General features: G+C 44.9%; 1 protein-coding gene across 1 annotated transcript in view; it reads right to left on the bottom strand.

Moving 5' to 3' along the window:
- The window catches only part of LOC103259765 (vesicle-associated membrane protein 8-like), a 36,686-nt gene extending 31,322 nt beyond the window's left edge, over nt 1-5,364 (bottom strand). Inside the window, exon 1 of the mRNA XM_021712005.1 lies at nt 5,230-5,364. Within this exon, the coding sequence (XP_021567680.1) occupies nt 5,230-5,364 (135 nt within the window). The remainder of the gene's footprint in view (nt 1-5,229) is intronic.
- Between the last annotated feature and the right edge of the window lie 8,701 nt (nt 5,365-14,065).

Here is a 14,065-nt window from a genome sequence, read left to right as displayed (position 1 = left end):
AATGGTTTGTCACCTGGACTCTAGCAATTGTCTAGGCATAACTATGCCTTGACAGTTAATAATTAGAAGATTTTTTTGTATTATAATATTTAGGCCTTATAATCCTGGACTGTACAAATGGTTACAGTTTGAGTTGTAATAAAGTAAGTCGATACACTTGAGATGACATGTATGTGTGATGTACGAATGGGACTAGAGCTTAACTACTGTATTAGTAACTACACTACAGCTGATGGGTTTTTCCATTAATATTTTTTATTAAAATATTTATATTTTATATTTTTTAACTTAATTTTATAAGTAAAATCAAAGATGAGCATCACTTACTTTTGAAAACAAGAAACAAGCATTATCTGGACCATAACACAATCATCAGAAGGATGATTTAGCTCTAGTCTGTCCCAAGGCTGCCCCCCATGAATTCTCCTGCTCAGAGATCCCCACAGGCTGGTGTGGATGGTGGGTGCTGGCCCCAGAAGGCTAATCATTCTTTAAGAGGTTTATACAATTTCCTGTTTCTACATAACATCCATACACATTGTCTACATTTGTTGGCAATTCTCAGTTAACACATTCTCTAGATAGAGTATGTTTTGATTAAAAAAAAACCATACCTTTTCAGTTAATTCTTGGAATTGATCCATATGCTCTAACACAAGTGTCTTTAGAATACTGGTTTCAAAAATTCTGGATCACTTGCCTCATTAGGTATACAATTATTTGTAGATTAAATACATGTGCTGTTGACGGAGTATATTAAATACCAGTATAGCTTAATTTCTTTTTTTTTTTGAGTTGTAGTATCACTCTGTCACCCAAGCTAGAGTGCAGTAGCATACTCACAGCCACCCTAGCGATGACCTGTGGGGCTCAGGCGATCCTTCCACCTCAGCCTTCCAAGTAGCCAGAACTACAGGTGCGCGTTACCATGCCTGGCTAATTTTTTTATTTATTGTAGAGATGAGGTCTCGCCATGTTGCCCAGTCTGGTCTAGAACCTGCGGGCTCAGGCAGTCCTCTTGCCTCGGTCCCCCTAAGTGCTGGGATTACATGCTTGAGCCACCGCACCCGGCCAATTTCTTTCTTGATTTTAAAAACAAGATGAATCTAAAGATAGGTTCTAATAGATCTGAGGGGATGGTCTTTGTAGACCTTCCTTAGAGCTGGCCAACCACAGCAGCAGGAGATGGATGAAGGCCAAGAGTAAGAAATCCCTGAAGGTTATGAGCAGCTCTGCTTTAGAGACAGCAGATGAGCTGCCTCCTTTTGGTTAATCAGCTATAAAACAGAGACCTCATAATTTCAGTAGCTGAAACAGTTCTTGCAATAGGATTAAAAAAATGACTTACTTCTGTAAGAAATGCCGATGGTGCCACAATATCCAAGGCATTGTCTGTGCCACATAAGTAAGTGATTCCATCAATAAAGAGAGTATGGTAGACATAGCTTTGAAAAGAACACATTCACTGATATGATGATATCGAAGAAATTAAGTACTTACACAGGTAATTTCTTTTTTTAGGCTCTTGTGTTGTAAAAACTATATAGGTAACTTTCTAATAATCAAAATAATGAGATATTTTCTATATTTAAAATTTAAAGTAAATTATGTTAAGTCAAGGCTCATGCCTGTAATCCCAGCGCATTTGGAGGCTGAGGTGGGAGTACTGCTTGTGCCTAGGAGTTTGAGATCAGCCTGGGCAACATAGCGAGACACATCATCTCTAAAAAAAAAGTTAAAAATAAATAAAATGGCATCAATAAAAATGAATTACATTAAAAAGAGAAAACTAATAATTTGGATATATATGTATATATATAAATGGTTTTGATAAAAGTCACTCATATTCCAAGACTGAATCAAGATTCTGACCAATAGAACATGCTATGTTCACTGATTTCTGCTATCCTTTTTTTTTTTTTAAGTTGGAGTCTCACTCTGTTGCCCCAACTGGAGTGCAGTGGCATGCTCCTGGCCACTGCAGCCTCGACCTGCTGGACTCAGGCGATCCTTCCACTTCAGCCTTCCAAGTAGCTGGAACTACAGGCACGTGCCACCAAGCCCAGCTAATTTTTTGATTTATTGTAGAGATGAGGTCTCACCAAGCTGTTCAGGCTGGTTCTCTCACCTCTGCCTCCCAAAGCGCTGGGATTACAGCTGAGCCACCGATTTGCTATCCTTATATCTTAGGCAGACATATTTAATTCTGGCATTTCTTGGCCTTCTATTATGGTAGATTCAAATTTACATGTGACAAGCTGTCAATACCAAATATTCTGGAGAACAGGGGAGTGAGTGGGGAGGGGATGACACTTCCTGTCATGCGTGAAGGTGTTTTGTTCTGGCCACCCCACAATCTGGACCTTCTGACCTTCTCAGAGTCTAGCTCACGAGGCAGGAAGACGCTGGGGAAATTCTTCCATCATGACTGTCCAGGAGGCCGGGAAATGCAGGGATGTGGTAACACAAACAGTTACTTGGAGCCTAAACTATCATGTAGCCTTCTTGGACATACTATCTCTAAATGGTTCCCAGGCAACAGACCTGGTTAAATGCTAAACTGAATATATATCAGAATGACAAATCTTAGAAAAAGGTAGAAAAGATAGTTCCAGAGGCAGAAAATTTAACGTATTATGCTTTTCCAGCATAAATCATTCATATCATATCATGAATACATATGCTACAAATATTTTTAATGATGATATTGATCGATATCATAATCACCTGGAAATTGTTTTCTTTTCTTTTCTTTCTTTTTTTCTTTCTTTTTTTTAGAGACGAGGGCTTGCTATGTTGCCCAGGCTGGTCTTGATCTCCTGGGCTTAAGCAATCCTCTTGCCTTGGACTCCCAAAGTGCTGGGATTGCAAGTGTGAGCCACTGTGCCTGGATGGACAGTGTTTTTATTTCTAAATCTCGACGAGTTTGGCCAGGCATTGTGACTCACACCTGTAATCCCAGCACTTTGGGAGGTCAAGGCGGGAGAACTATGTGAGCTCCGGAGTTCAAAACCCGCCTGAGCAACTTAGTGAGACCCTGTCTCTACAAAAAAAAAAAAAAAAAAAAAATTAGCCAGGCATGGTGATGCATGCCTGCAGTCCCAGCTACTCAGGAGGCTGAGGTAGAAGGATTGCTTAAGCCCAGGAGGTCAAGGCTTCAGTGAGCCGGGATTGTGCCACTGCACTCCAGCCTGGGTGACAAAGTGAGAACCCGACTCTAAGTAAGTAAGTAAGTAAGTAAATACACTTTGAAGGAGTCTTTGCTGAAAAAGAGTGGTTAGTTCTACCACTTATCAGAAAGTTACATATGTGATTTGAAGTAAATTCATACTGGATGTGAAAAGGACAGATATTTAAAATTTAAGTTTAGGATGTTATTAGTGAGTAGAATTCTGAAACCATCTTCAATGTTAAAAGCAACTTGAATACCTGATATCCAGGACATGGGATATGCTGTTAACTGATAAAAAGTCAGGTGGCGAGAGTGTGCCAGAGGCATCCCATCCTCAGTCTCCCATGTTCCCCCAGGGAAGAGCAGATACAAGTGCAAGAGAGCAACCCCTCGACTCCCAGCTTAGCTTTCTGCGGTTCAGTTACTGGGACTTGACTATAGTCCCAAGATCGGTGAGTACAGTACAATAGGGCATTGACAGAGAGAGGGAGAGAGAGAGAGGGAGGGAGAGGAAGAAAGAGGGGGATAGAGAGGGAGGGAGAGAGAGGATGAGGGAAAGAGGGAGGGAGGGAGGAAGAGAGAAGGGGAGAAGCAAGAGAGGGAGAGGAAGAGTCAGGGAGAGGAAGAGGGAGGGAGAGGGAGAGGCAGAGGCAGAGGCAGAGGGAGAAGGAGAGAAAGGGATAGAGAGGCAGAGAGAGGGAGAGACAGGGAGAGGGAGAGAGGGAGAGGGATGGAAAGGAAAGAAGATGAGTGACAGAGAGCTAGAGGGAGGGGGAATAGGGAGAGAGAGGGAGAGAGGAAGGGAGGGAGGAAAAGAGGGAGAGAGATAGAGAGGGAAGGAGAGAGAGGGAGCAAGAGAGAGATAGGGAGGGAGAGAGGGATAGAGAGGAAGAGGGAAAGAGGGAGGGAGAGGGAGAGGGGAGTGGAGAGAGAAAGAGAGAGAGGGTGAGGGAGAGAGAGGGATAGAGAGGGAGGAAGAGAGGGAGACAGGGGAAGAGGGAGAGAGGGAAGGAGAGGGAGAGAGAAGTGGAGAGAGAAAAGGGAAGAGAGGGAGGGGAGGTGGACAGAGGGAGGGGAGAGAGGGAAAGAGGGAGAGGGAGAAGAAAGGGGGAGGGGGAGAAAGGGAGGAAGGAGGAGGGAGAGAGAGGGAGAGAAAGGGAGAAAGAGGGAGACAGAAGGAGAGAGGGAAAGATAGAGGACAGAGAGGGACAGAGAGGGCAAGCAAGAGAGAGGGGAGAGAGGGAAACAGAGAAGAGACATGGAGAGGGAGAAAGAGAGAGAGGGAGCAAGAAGCAGGTGGGCGAGGGAGAGGGAGAGAGGGATAAAGGGAGGGAGGGAAAGGGGGAAGAGGGAGGGAGAGTGCGCACATTCACATCACTACTATCACAGTAAGTTGTTATAAATGCTCTATTTTATTATTAGTTATTGTTGTTAATCTCTTACTGTGCCTGAATTATAAATTAAACTTTAGCATATGTCTGTACCTATATGAAAAATCCTAGTATATACTACAGGGCTTGGTGCGATCTGTGGTTTCCAGAATCCACTGTGTGTCTTGGGGTGTATACACTCACCCTCACATAAATTTGCAATACTGTATGTACTCTATGCCGCATTCTTTTTTTTTTTTTTTTTTGAGTTGGGCTCTCACTCGGTTGCTCAGGCTGGAGTGCAGTGGCACAATCCCAGCTCACAGCAGCCTCAACCTCCTGGGCTCAGGCAATCCTTCCATGTCAGCCTTTTGAGTAGCTGGGACTACAGGCGTGTGCCACCATGTCTGGCTAATTTCTTATTTTTTTATAGAGACAGGGTGACACTAAGTTGCCCAGGCTCATCTTGAACTCCTGGGCTCATGCAATCCTCTTGTCTTGGCTTCTCAATGTGCTGGGATGAAGGCTGTGAGCCCAATGCCAAGAGAACCATATAAATGTTTTGCATAATTAAAAAATGTTATGAAATAAAACTTTAAAAAAGAGTAACCATTAAAAATCAAAAACAAAATGGAAAAATGACTTTGTATTGAGTACCAAGGCGAGAGAGGAAAATGGCTTGGTTACCTTTAGAATGGACAGTCGCTGGGAGTCGCTGATGGAGTGGGGCTGGATATAAAAGCATTCAAGGTCTAGGATAGGACAGGAGTTGGGCCCAAGGGCATGGAGACTGTGGTGGGAGGCGTGGCTTCGGACACGCATTTGAGATGCTTTAACTAGACATCCAGGCAAAGCAGAGCAAGCAGTGGATATCTAAGTCTGGAGTTCAGAGAAAAGGTCTTCCACAAAGATTCAAGTCAGAGTGTACCATATAGACAAGCAAACAGCAAATAAGGAAAAGTCTCTTTTTTGAAATCATTTCAACTAATTTTTTGGTGAAAGCAAAGCTAGAAGATCACCATTTTGCAATCCCAGTAAATGAGTGGCCCCACAGCCTAGCAATGAGTATTGATGACTGCCAATATCTCAACAGAAGACACCAGCATTATGTACCATCTGATGGAGAAACACCTCATGTGGTCTTGCCCAAGGGATTGGCCTCTGGACTCAGGCTCCTGGAACACCAGAGCTGCGTTTGAGTACCTATCAGCAAAGCTAGACTGTGGGAAACTCTATAGGTTCAACAATGAACTGCAAGGAAAGAAAAGGGATGGGGGAAGGTATGTAGATTTAAAGAGACTTAAAATACGAGGGAGAACCCCCCAGACCTGGAATTTTTGTTTGGAGGGCAGGCCCTTTATAGTCCAGGATTCTCCTGCTTGCTAAGCGTTCTAGAGACCCATCAGCATCAGCGAACCAGCAAGCATTGTTACGAGAGGCTAATTCAGTGAATTTTTTTTTGAAGATTCAATGTGTTTGCCCTTTCATGATAGGTGATTTATGAGTGCACCTGCCAACACCGCGCTGAGTGTTCAGCAGTTTTTCACCAAAAAAGGTATGACCCCTGTGACCCACCCTCCCTATTCACCCAATCTCACCCCAAGAGACTTTTTTTGTTTCCCTGGATGAAAAAAGTCCTCAAAGGGAAACGTTTTGCCCACGTGGAAGAGGTGAAACAAAAAATGGCAGAAGCACTGAAGGGCATAAAAATTGAAGAGTTCAGCAATTTTGGGGCAGTGGTTAAAGCGTCTCGATAGGTGTATTGCATCAAATGGAGAGGACTTTGAAGGTGACTGAAGTTTAAGCATGTAAGAATCAATACACAGTTAAAAAAATCCTACCCACTTTTCCATGGAAAAATACACAATTTTTAATAAATAAATTCTGGTTTTTTGGGGTCCCCCTCATATATCACCTTTAAACATAGGTGGGATTGGGATGGTCTGAGGATGGGTACGTGGAGGCAGAGGTGATAAGGATACAGAGGAGTGTCTGCTGGAAAAGCTGGGCATTGCGGGAGTCTTTGGGGGCAGGCAGCAGTGATGGGACAGGGTGCATGGGAGAACTTTTGGGGTGACTGTGGAGTTCTGTTTTCTTTGGCTCAGGAGGCAGTTACTGTTGGGGGGAGCCCCTTGTAATACTTCACAAAGCCATACATTTATTAGATGTGGCTTTTGTGTCTCAGTTTTACTTATGATAAAAAAGGTTAAAATAAACCTAATCTTTAATTAAAAAAAAAAAAAAAGAGCCTAAAGATAAAACTCTCTTTCCTTGTCTGCTCCCTTACTAGCAAATGCTTCCAAGTTTGGTTTAGGCCATACCATCTACTGTCCCAGGCAAAGCTTGAGTGATGGCCACTGTTCTTAGTCTTATTAAAGATATCTTAAAGTAGATATTACTTTTTTTTTAATTAAGGAAATGTTTTGTGTATATCAAAAAAATATGAAGAATACAATAAGAACACCTTTAGGCCTCTCCCAGTTAAAATGTTATGGAGACAATGACTGTCTCCGTGTCTCTCCCTTTCCTCAGTTTTATTTCCTTCCCTTTGAAGAGGTGGCCACTATCTTGAACTTGATGTCTATTAGTCCCATTCAGGATTTTACACTTTTTTTTTTTTTTTTGAGTTGGAGTCTCACTCTGTCACCCAGGATGGAGTGTAGTGGCACGCTCATGGCCACCCAGTGTCAACCTGCTGGGCTCTAGCAATCCTTCCAAGTAGCCAGAACTACAGGCATGGGCTACCACACCCAGCTAATTTTTGATTTAGTGTAGAAACAAGATCTCACCAAGTTGCCCGGGCTGGTCTTGAATCCGCCGGCTCAGGCAACCCATGCACCTCGGCCTCCCAAGGTGCTGGGATTACAGGCTGAACCACTGAGCCTGGCCAGGATTTTATACTGTTACATATAGAGGTTTTCCTTTCTGAGGGTACAGTCAAGAGTATTTTCAACTCGTATTTTTGTCATCATCGGAATTATTAGCTGGTAACTGAGCAGACTTGCATTAGAACTTACCTTACCTTCCTCTTTGAATTATGATCTTTGGTTTAGCACTAAGAAGCACCAGTCTAAGCACTTTTGCCACTGCTTCCTAAAAATAAATTGCCAGCATTTACTTTGTAGGAAATTATATTAATCCCCACCTAAATTTACCAATGTTCTCATTAGTTTATTAAGGGAAAATAGTTTACTAGAACTACTGGGTGATTCCTAATGCATGGTAAGAGGCAAGCATGCATGAAGTATTTATAGGAATCCAAAAGACATTACAATCATATGACTACACACATAGTACATGTATATACATATAAGTGTGCAACACAGGTTATACTATATCATCTTTTTGTTACAGTCACATCTTATATATGGTTTCAAGGCTGGGAAGCACTATATAATCAAACATCTCTTCAGTGACCACTGGTCACTGAAACTACAAATAAAATGTTAATGAGTTACAGATATTCAGCTTTTGTTCTCTGAATACCCAAGCAGTCTTTTACCTTATTTTTTAAGATAAACATTTTTATTCATTATTGTTCACGGACCTCTTTCTAAAAGACAAGTAACTGCTAATAACTCCAAAACCTGGTTCTTATAAGGCTCATTCTTTGGGGAAAAATTTTCAAGATATACCAATCATCCAGAAAACCGTAAATATGAGGGGAACTCCAAAAAACCCGGAATTATCTTTTGGAGGGCGTGGCCCTTGCAGTGCAGGCTTCCCCCGACTAGGTAAATGTTCTAGGAACCCACTGGCATTGGTGTACCAGCTAACATTGTTGTGAGAAGCTATGTTCAACTTCAGTGAATTTTTTTGGAAAATCTTTCAACGCATTTGCGCATTTCATGATGGGTGATTTATGAGTGTACCTGCCCACACTGAGCTGAGTGTTCAGCAGTTTTTGACCAAAAACGACATGACCCCCATGTCCCACCTTCCCTATTCACCTGATCTTGCCCCAAGCAACTTTTTTTTTGTTTTCCCAGGTGAAAAAGCTTCTCAAAGGGAAATGTTTTGCTGATGTGAAAGAGGTAAAACAAAAAATTGGCAGAAGCATTGAAAGGCAACAAAAGTAATGAGTTCAAAAACTGTTCTGAGTAGGGGGAAAAGGCGTCTCAACAGGTGCACTGTATCCAATGGAGAGTACTTTGAAGGTGACTGAAGTTTAAACATGTTAAGAATACATACCCACTTTTTTGTAAATAAATTCCAGTTTTGGTTTCCCTTTGTGTAGTAAATTATATGAAATCCCATTAATTTACTTTACAAGCATGAAAGGAGCTGAAAGTTACTTAAGAAGTCTTGAACAGCCACACTCCTAATTAATTTTTTCATTTTTACAAAATGACACAAAATAAAAACTTTTATGAAAGAGTAAATGTTATTACTATTATTTCTGAGTTGGAGTCTCACTCTGTCGCCCAGACTGGAGTGCAGTGGCTGCTCCCAGCCACCACAACCTTGACTTGCTGGGCTCCGGCGATCCTTTCGCTTCAGCCTTCCAAGTAGCCAGAACTACAGGCGTGCACTACCATGCCCGGCTATTTTTTTTTAGATTTATTGTAGAGATGAGGTCTCACCAAGTTGCCCAGGCAGGTCTTGAACCCGCGAGTTTCAGGCAATTCACTCACCGTGGCCTCACCAAAGAACGGGATTATAGGCTGAGCCACCGAGCCCGGCCGTAAATGTTATTATTAACGGTGGAAAGTAAAACCTGAAACTCTTGGATCGTCTGAAAAGTCCAGGTGGTATTTTCTTTCTTTCTTTCTCTTTCTTTCTTGCTCTTTGTCAATCAGGGTCTCTGTTGCCCAGGCTGGAGTGTAGTGGCTTGATCACAGCTCACTACAACCTCAATCTCCTGGGATAAGGCGATCCTTCCACCTCAGCCTCCCAAGTAGCTGGGACTACAGACCGGTGCCATCATTCCTGGCTACTTTTTAATTTTTTTTTTGTAGAGACAAAGTCTTGTTTTGTTGCCCAGGCTGGTCTCGAACTCCTGGGCTCAAGCAATCCTCTTGTCTTGGCTTCCCAAAGTGCTGGGATGACAGGCATGAGCCACCGTGCCTGGCCTAAGGTGGTATCTTCTAGGAAAGGATTTCCTAAGACACTTGAAAAATTAGAAGGATACATCAACCTCAGTGGCTGTGACGTTAGTATGGGAACACACCTCTCTGTTTATCCAAGTGTCTCCTTTAGCGGACAGTATAAACAATGATATCTTAGCAAGCTTGGAGACACCTGGTGACATGAGCACTTCGGGAGAGAGCGTGCTGTGTGGCTTCAGCAGGCGCCTTGTCTGGGTCTGTTTCCTGCAGGAAGAATGAGGAGAGTAGGCAGAGGCCCTGGGATCCTGTCTGGCTCTAGGACGTGTAACAGCAGTGACTGGATCTTGTGACGAGGCTCTGATCCTCCTACTTTCAAATAAATGCAGCATTTTCATGAGACTGATCCCGGGTGTCGAGGAAAGACATGACCCTTTTTCTCTCCTCCCAGTCTGAACTGCTCCTCAGGGCTCTCTCTATCTCTAGTTCACTGTCTGCATGGGCATCATTCCAAACCTCTCACCGCCCCCCCTTCTGTTTTCTTCCCTTCCTGCTCACAGAGGGACCACTTGGCTAGGGAGAGCCTTCAACTTTCTCTCTCCATCTTTAATTCACTAACCAAACTTTATTGAGAAACTACGATGTGCTAGGCATTGCGCACTGGGAAGACAGATGGAGACAGTTGTGTCCTGAAGTTCAATGGCATCAACAGGTAAGTAAAAGAAGATTTTAATTCAGCCTGGTGTTTTGGTAGAGGGATGTAAATCAGCTTGGGCACGGAGAAATCTTGAGGGGAAATTGAGAAATGTCTCAAAGCATAGAACTAGTGACGCTGCCCCAAATTGCAGAAAAGTCTTTTCCAGGTGGAAGGAAAAGAGGATGCAGAGGGAGACCTCCGTGTGACTGGAGGCTATGAGGGGGCCAAACACCTGGGATTCACTTATAAAAAAACTGTGTATTCATTCTTCTATGTTTAAACTTGTCATCTTCAAAGGACTCTTCATTTGATGCAATACACCTATTGAGACGCTTTTTCCACTGCTCAAAACAGTTTCTGTGCTTCTGCCATTTTTCCCCCCACCTCTTCCACATTGGGAAAATGTTTCTCTTTGAGGACTTCTTTCATCTGGGAAACAAAAAAAAAGTTACTTGGTGTGAAATGAGGTGAATAGGGAGGGTGGGGCATGGGGGTCATGCTGCTTTTGGTTAAAAACTTCTAAACACTTAGCAGGGTGTGGGTAGGTGCGTTGTCATGGTGGAAGAACCAGTCACCTGTTTACCACAACTCAGGATGTTTCTTGACACAACCTTCTCAAAACTTCCAGATAAAAATTTTGGTTGATCATTTGATCTGGAGAGACAAATTCCAAGTGCACTACAAAGGGCCTGCCCTCCAAAAGATGATTCTGATTTTTTCCGGGTTGCCCCCAGTAGCACAGAATTCAGGATAGTTGGAGGACATGGACATGTGGGGATGGGAAGAGAGAAGCATGAAACAGCCCTTCTAGGTAGGGCCTTGAATGCTAGGCTAAGGAGTATGGGCTCTATTCTGAAGTAATTGGAAGGCTCCAGATGATTTTAAGCAGGTGGTGGTATGATCAGATTAATTTTTAGGAACAATCACTGGAGAGCCTTGAGAAGATGAGGCTGAGGTCTGGGAGATTAGTGAGGAGGCATTCATAAGCCTGCTGAGAAGTCAGCAGGGCTGGGATGAAGATGTGGGTCAGAAGACAGAGAAGGATTTAAAATTTAGGCAGGAGACGGGAGTGATGGGACAGGGACTGATGTGACGGTGAGCCTTTCAGTGATCAGCATAAATGGCTCAGCAGAGCTACCATCAAGATCAGAAACGCAGGCCGGTATCAACCACCGATGGGGATGAGTTCTGAGAAATGCATGGGTAGGTGATGTGGTCATTGTGTGAACACCATGGTGTGTGCTACACACCTCCATGTGTAGCCTACTCCACACTTAGGCGGGTGGTGTGGTCTGTTACTCCTTGGCTACAGACCTGCGCAGCATGTGACAGTACTGAACGCTGCCAGCAACTGGAATGCAGCGGTATTTGTGTGTCTCGACATATTTAAACGTAGGAAAGGTACAGTGAAAATATCCTAATACAATCTCATGGGACCACTGTCCACATGTGGCCTGCCATTGGCCAGAATGTCACTACACAGTGAATGACTGTACAACAGGAAGAATCCGCTAGGAAAGCTAACTCAGTTCCAGAGAGGATGGGTTTGAGCTTCTTCCATGAGGCAACCAGCGGGCTGGGAGTTGACATGAAAGCGGGTTTGGCTCTCACCAGAGGAAAGGTGTCCTGGGTGTGACTCAGTGAGCACCCAGGGAACAGCCGCATGTCCACATTTGCACGCTCCCTCCCTGAGAGAAGGGGATGTCCTCCAGCTCAGGCTCACCTCTCCATGGCCAAGCTGTCTGTCCTTCATCCCCCAGGCCTTGCCCCAAGAGCCTCTCCTCTGCCTCTCCATCCTCCATTTTCCATCAGCCCAACACGCACACGGAGGTCTTCCCAGCCAGGACCCTCCTGGGCCAGCCTCCCACCATCCCCTTTCTACAACTTTAAAAGAACAGTATCACCTCACCCCTCTGTTTCCTCATCCTCTCACTCAGCCTGAGTCTCACCTTCCCCCGTTTCCTCACCTCCCACTTACTCAGCTTGAGTGTCACCCTCCCTCTTGCTTCCTCACCTCCTACTCATTCAACCCGAGTCTCACCCCCACTCTCCTCACCTTCCACTCAACTGGCCTGAGTCTCCCCGCCTCACTTCCTCACCTCCTACTCACTGGGCCTGAGTCTCACCTTCCCCCCTTGCTTCCTCATTTCCCTATTACTCCACCTGAGTCTCACCTCTTTCCCCGCTTCCTCACCTCCCATTCGCTCGGTCTGAGCCTCACCTGCCCCCAACCCTGGCTTCCTCACCTCCCACTTACTAGGCCTGAGTCTCATCTCTTCCCCTGTTTTCTCACCTCCCACTCGCTCGGCCTGAGTTTCCCCTTACTGCCCTGCTTCCTCATCACTCACTCGACCTGAACAATTTGGCCTGTGTTTCTGTCACGTCTCTCAAACTGCACTCAGTCTGGTCACCAGCCACCTTCCACTGTCGAGTCCAATGCACACCTTCGAGTTCTTGTTTAGTTTCTTTGGGGACATGGGAGTTCTTGTGACTTTCCTCTCTTGGCTGGTAGGACACTGTTGTTCTCATCTGGTGACACGTTCTCTACTCTCTTCTGCCTTTCCTTCTTCCCCTCTCACTATACGTTTCCAGGGCCATCTTCCTCACCTCTACTATTTTCAGTGCTCAGCTCTGTCTCTCTGAGTGAGAGGCCAGCATATTCAATACCTGTCAGACATTTTGCTAACTTGAAACCTTTTGGAAATAAGGTGGAAAGATAAATACCCAGGAGCTGGGCCATTTCAACAAGCAACATGGTTCAACACATCCCAAAGGGTTTTCTTCTCCCCTCATTCCCTCCAAGTCCCTCCCTCACTTTGCTCCTGTTTCTACTAACTTTGTTTAATGCCACCTATGAGAAAGTTGTGAGACTTGGCCTACGCAGGCCCTGTCCAATGTCCCACATACGCAGCCAGTGGCCAACTCCTGAGGATTAGTTGACAGTCTTTTGGGTCTGTTCCTCCTTTCCATCTGCACTGTCACTGGCTCAGTACAGGCCCTTGAGTCTCTTGCATAAGCTACAGCGAAACCCATTCTGACTGGGCGCTGCCCTTCCAATTGACCTTCCATATTGTAGTCAGATCACACTTTTCAGAAGGTGAATCCGATCTTGCTGTTCCTCTATTTACAATTTTTTTTTTTTTTGAGTCAGGGTCTCACTCTGTTGCCCAGTCTCCACCTGGGTTCAGTCGATCCAATCTCTTCAGCCTCCATAATAGCTGGGATTACAGGCAGGTGTCATCACACCCAGCTAATGTTTTTATTTTTACTTTTTGTAGCGACAAGACTGTTGCCCAGGTTGGTCTGGAACACCTGGGCTCAAGCAATCCCCCACCTTCACCTCCCAAAGTGCTGAGATTATGGTGTGAGACCACGCCTGGCCTACTGATACATCTTTAATTGCTCCTCAGCTCCTACTGTATACAGGATCCTCCATTAACTACCTTGCATCCAGGCACACAGCAGCCCTGGGCTGTAGCCACGCTGAGGCCCTGGGGAGGCCCCAGAGCCGGGGTGCTGCTCCCTCAGGTCTCACTCTCCCTTCCTGCGCGGCTAGGACAGACTCTTACTGTAATCCCGTGCCTTTGGGAGACTGAGGTGAGTGGATTGCCTGAGCCCGCGGGTTCGAGACCCGCCTAGGCAGCGAGACCTCATCTCTACAATAAATCAAAAAATCAGCCGGGCATGGTAGCGCATGCCTGTAATTCCGGCTACTTGGAAGGCTGAAGTGGAAGGATCGCCGGAGCCCACCAGGTCTAGGCTGCGGTGGTTGGAAGCGGCC

The sequence above is a fragment of the Carlito syrichta genome, unplaced genomic scaffold, assembly GCF_000164805.1.
Source record: "Carlito syrichta isolate Samal-C Ts95f unplaced genomic scaffold, Tarsius_syrichta-2.0.1 Scaffold87096, whole genome shotgun sequence".
In the NCBI taxonomy this organism is placed as follows: domain Eukaryota; kingdom Metazoa; phylum Chordata; class Mammalia; order Primates; family Tarsiidae; genus Carlito; species Carlito syrichta.
The sequence above is the reverse complement of the archived record's forward strand: the minus strand, read 5'-3'. Positions and strand labels throughout refer to the sequence as shown.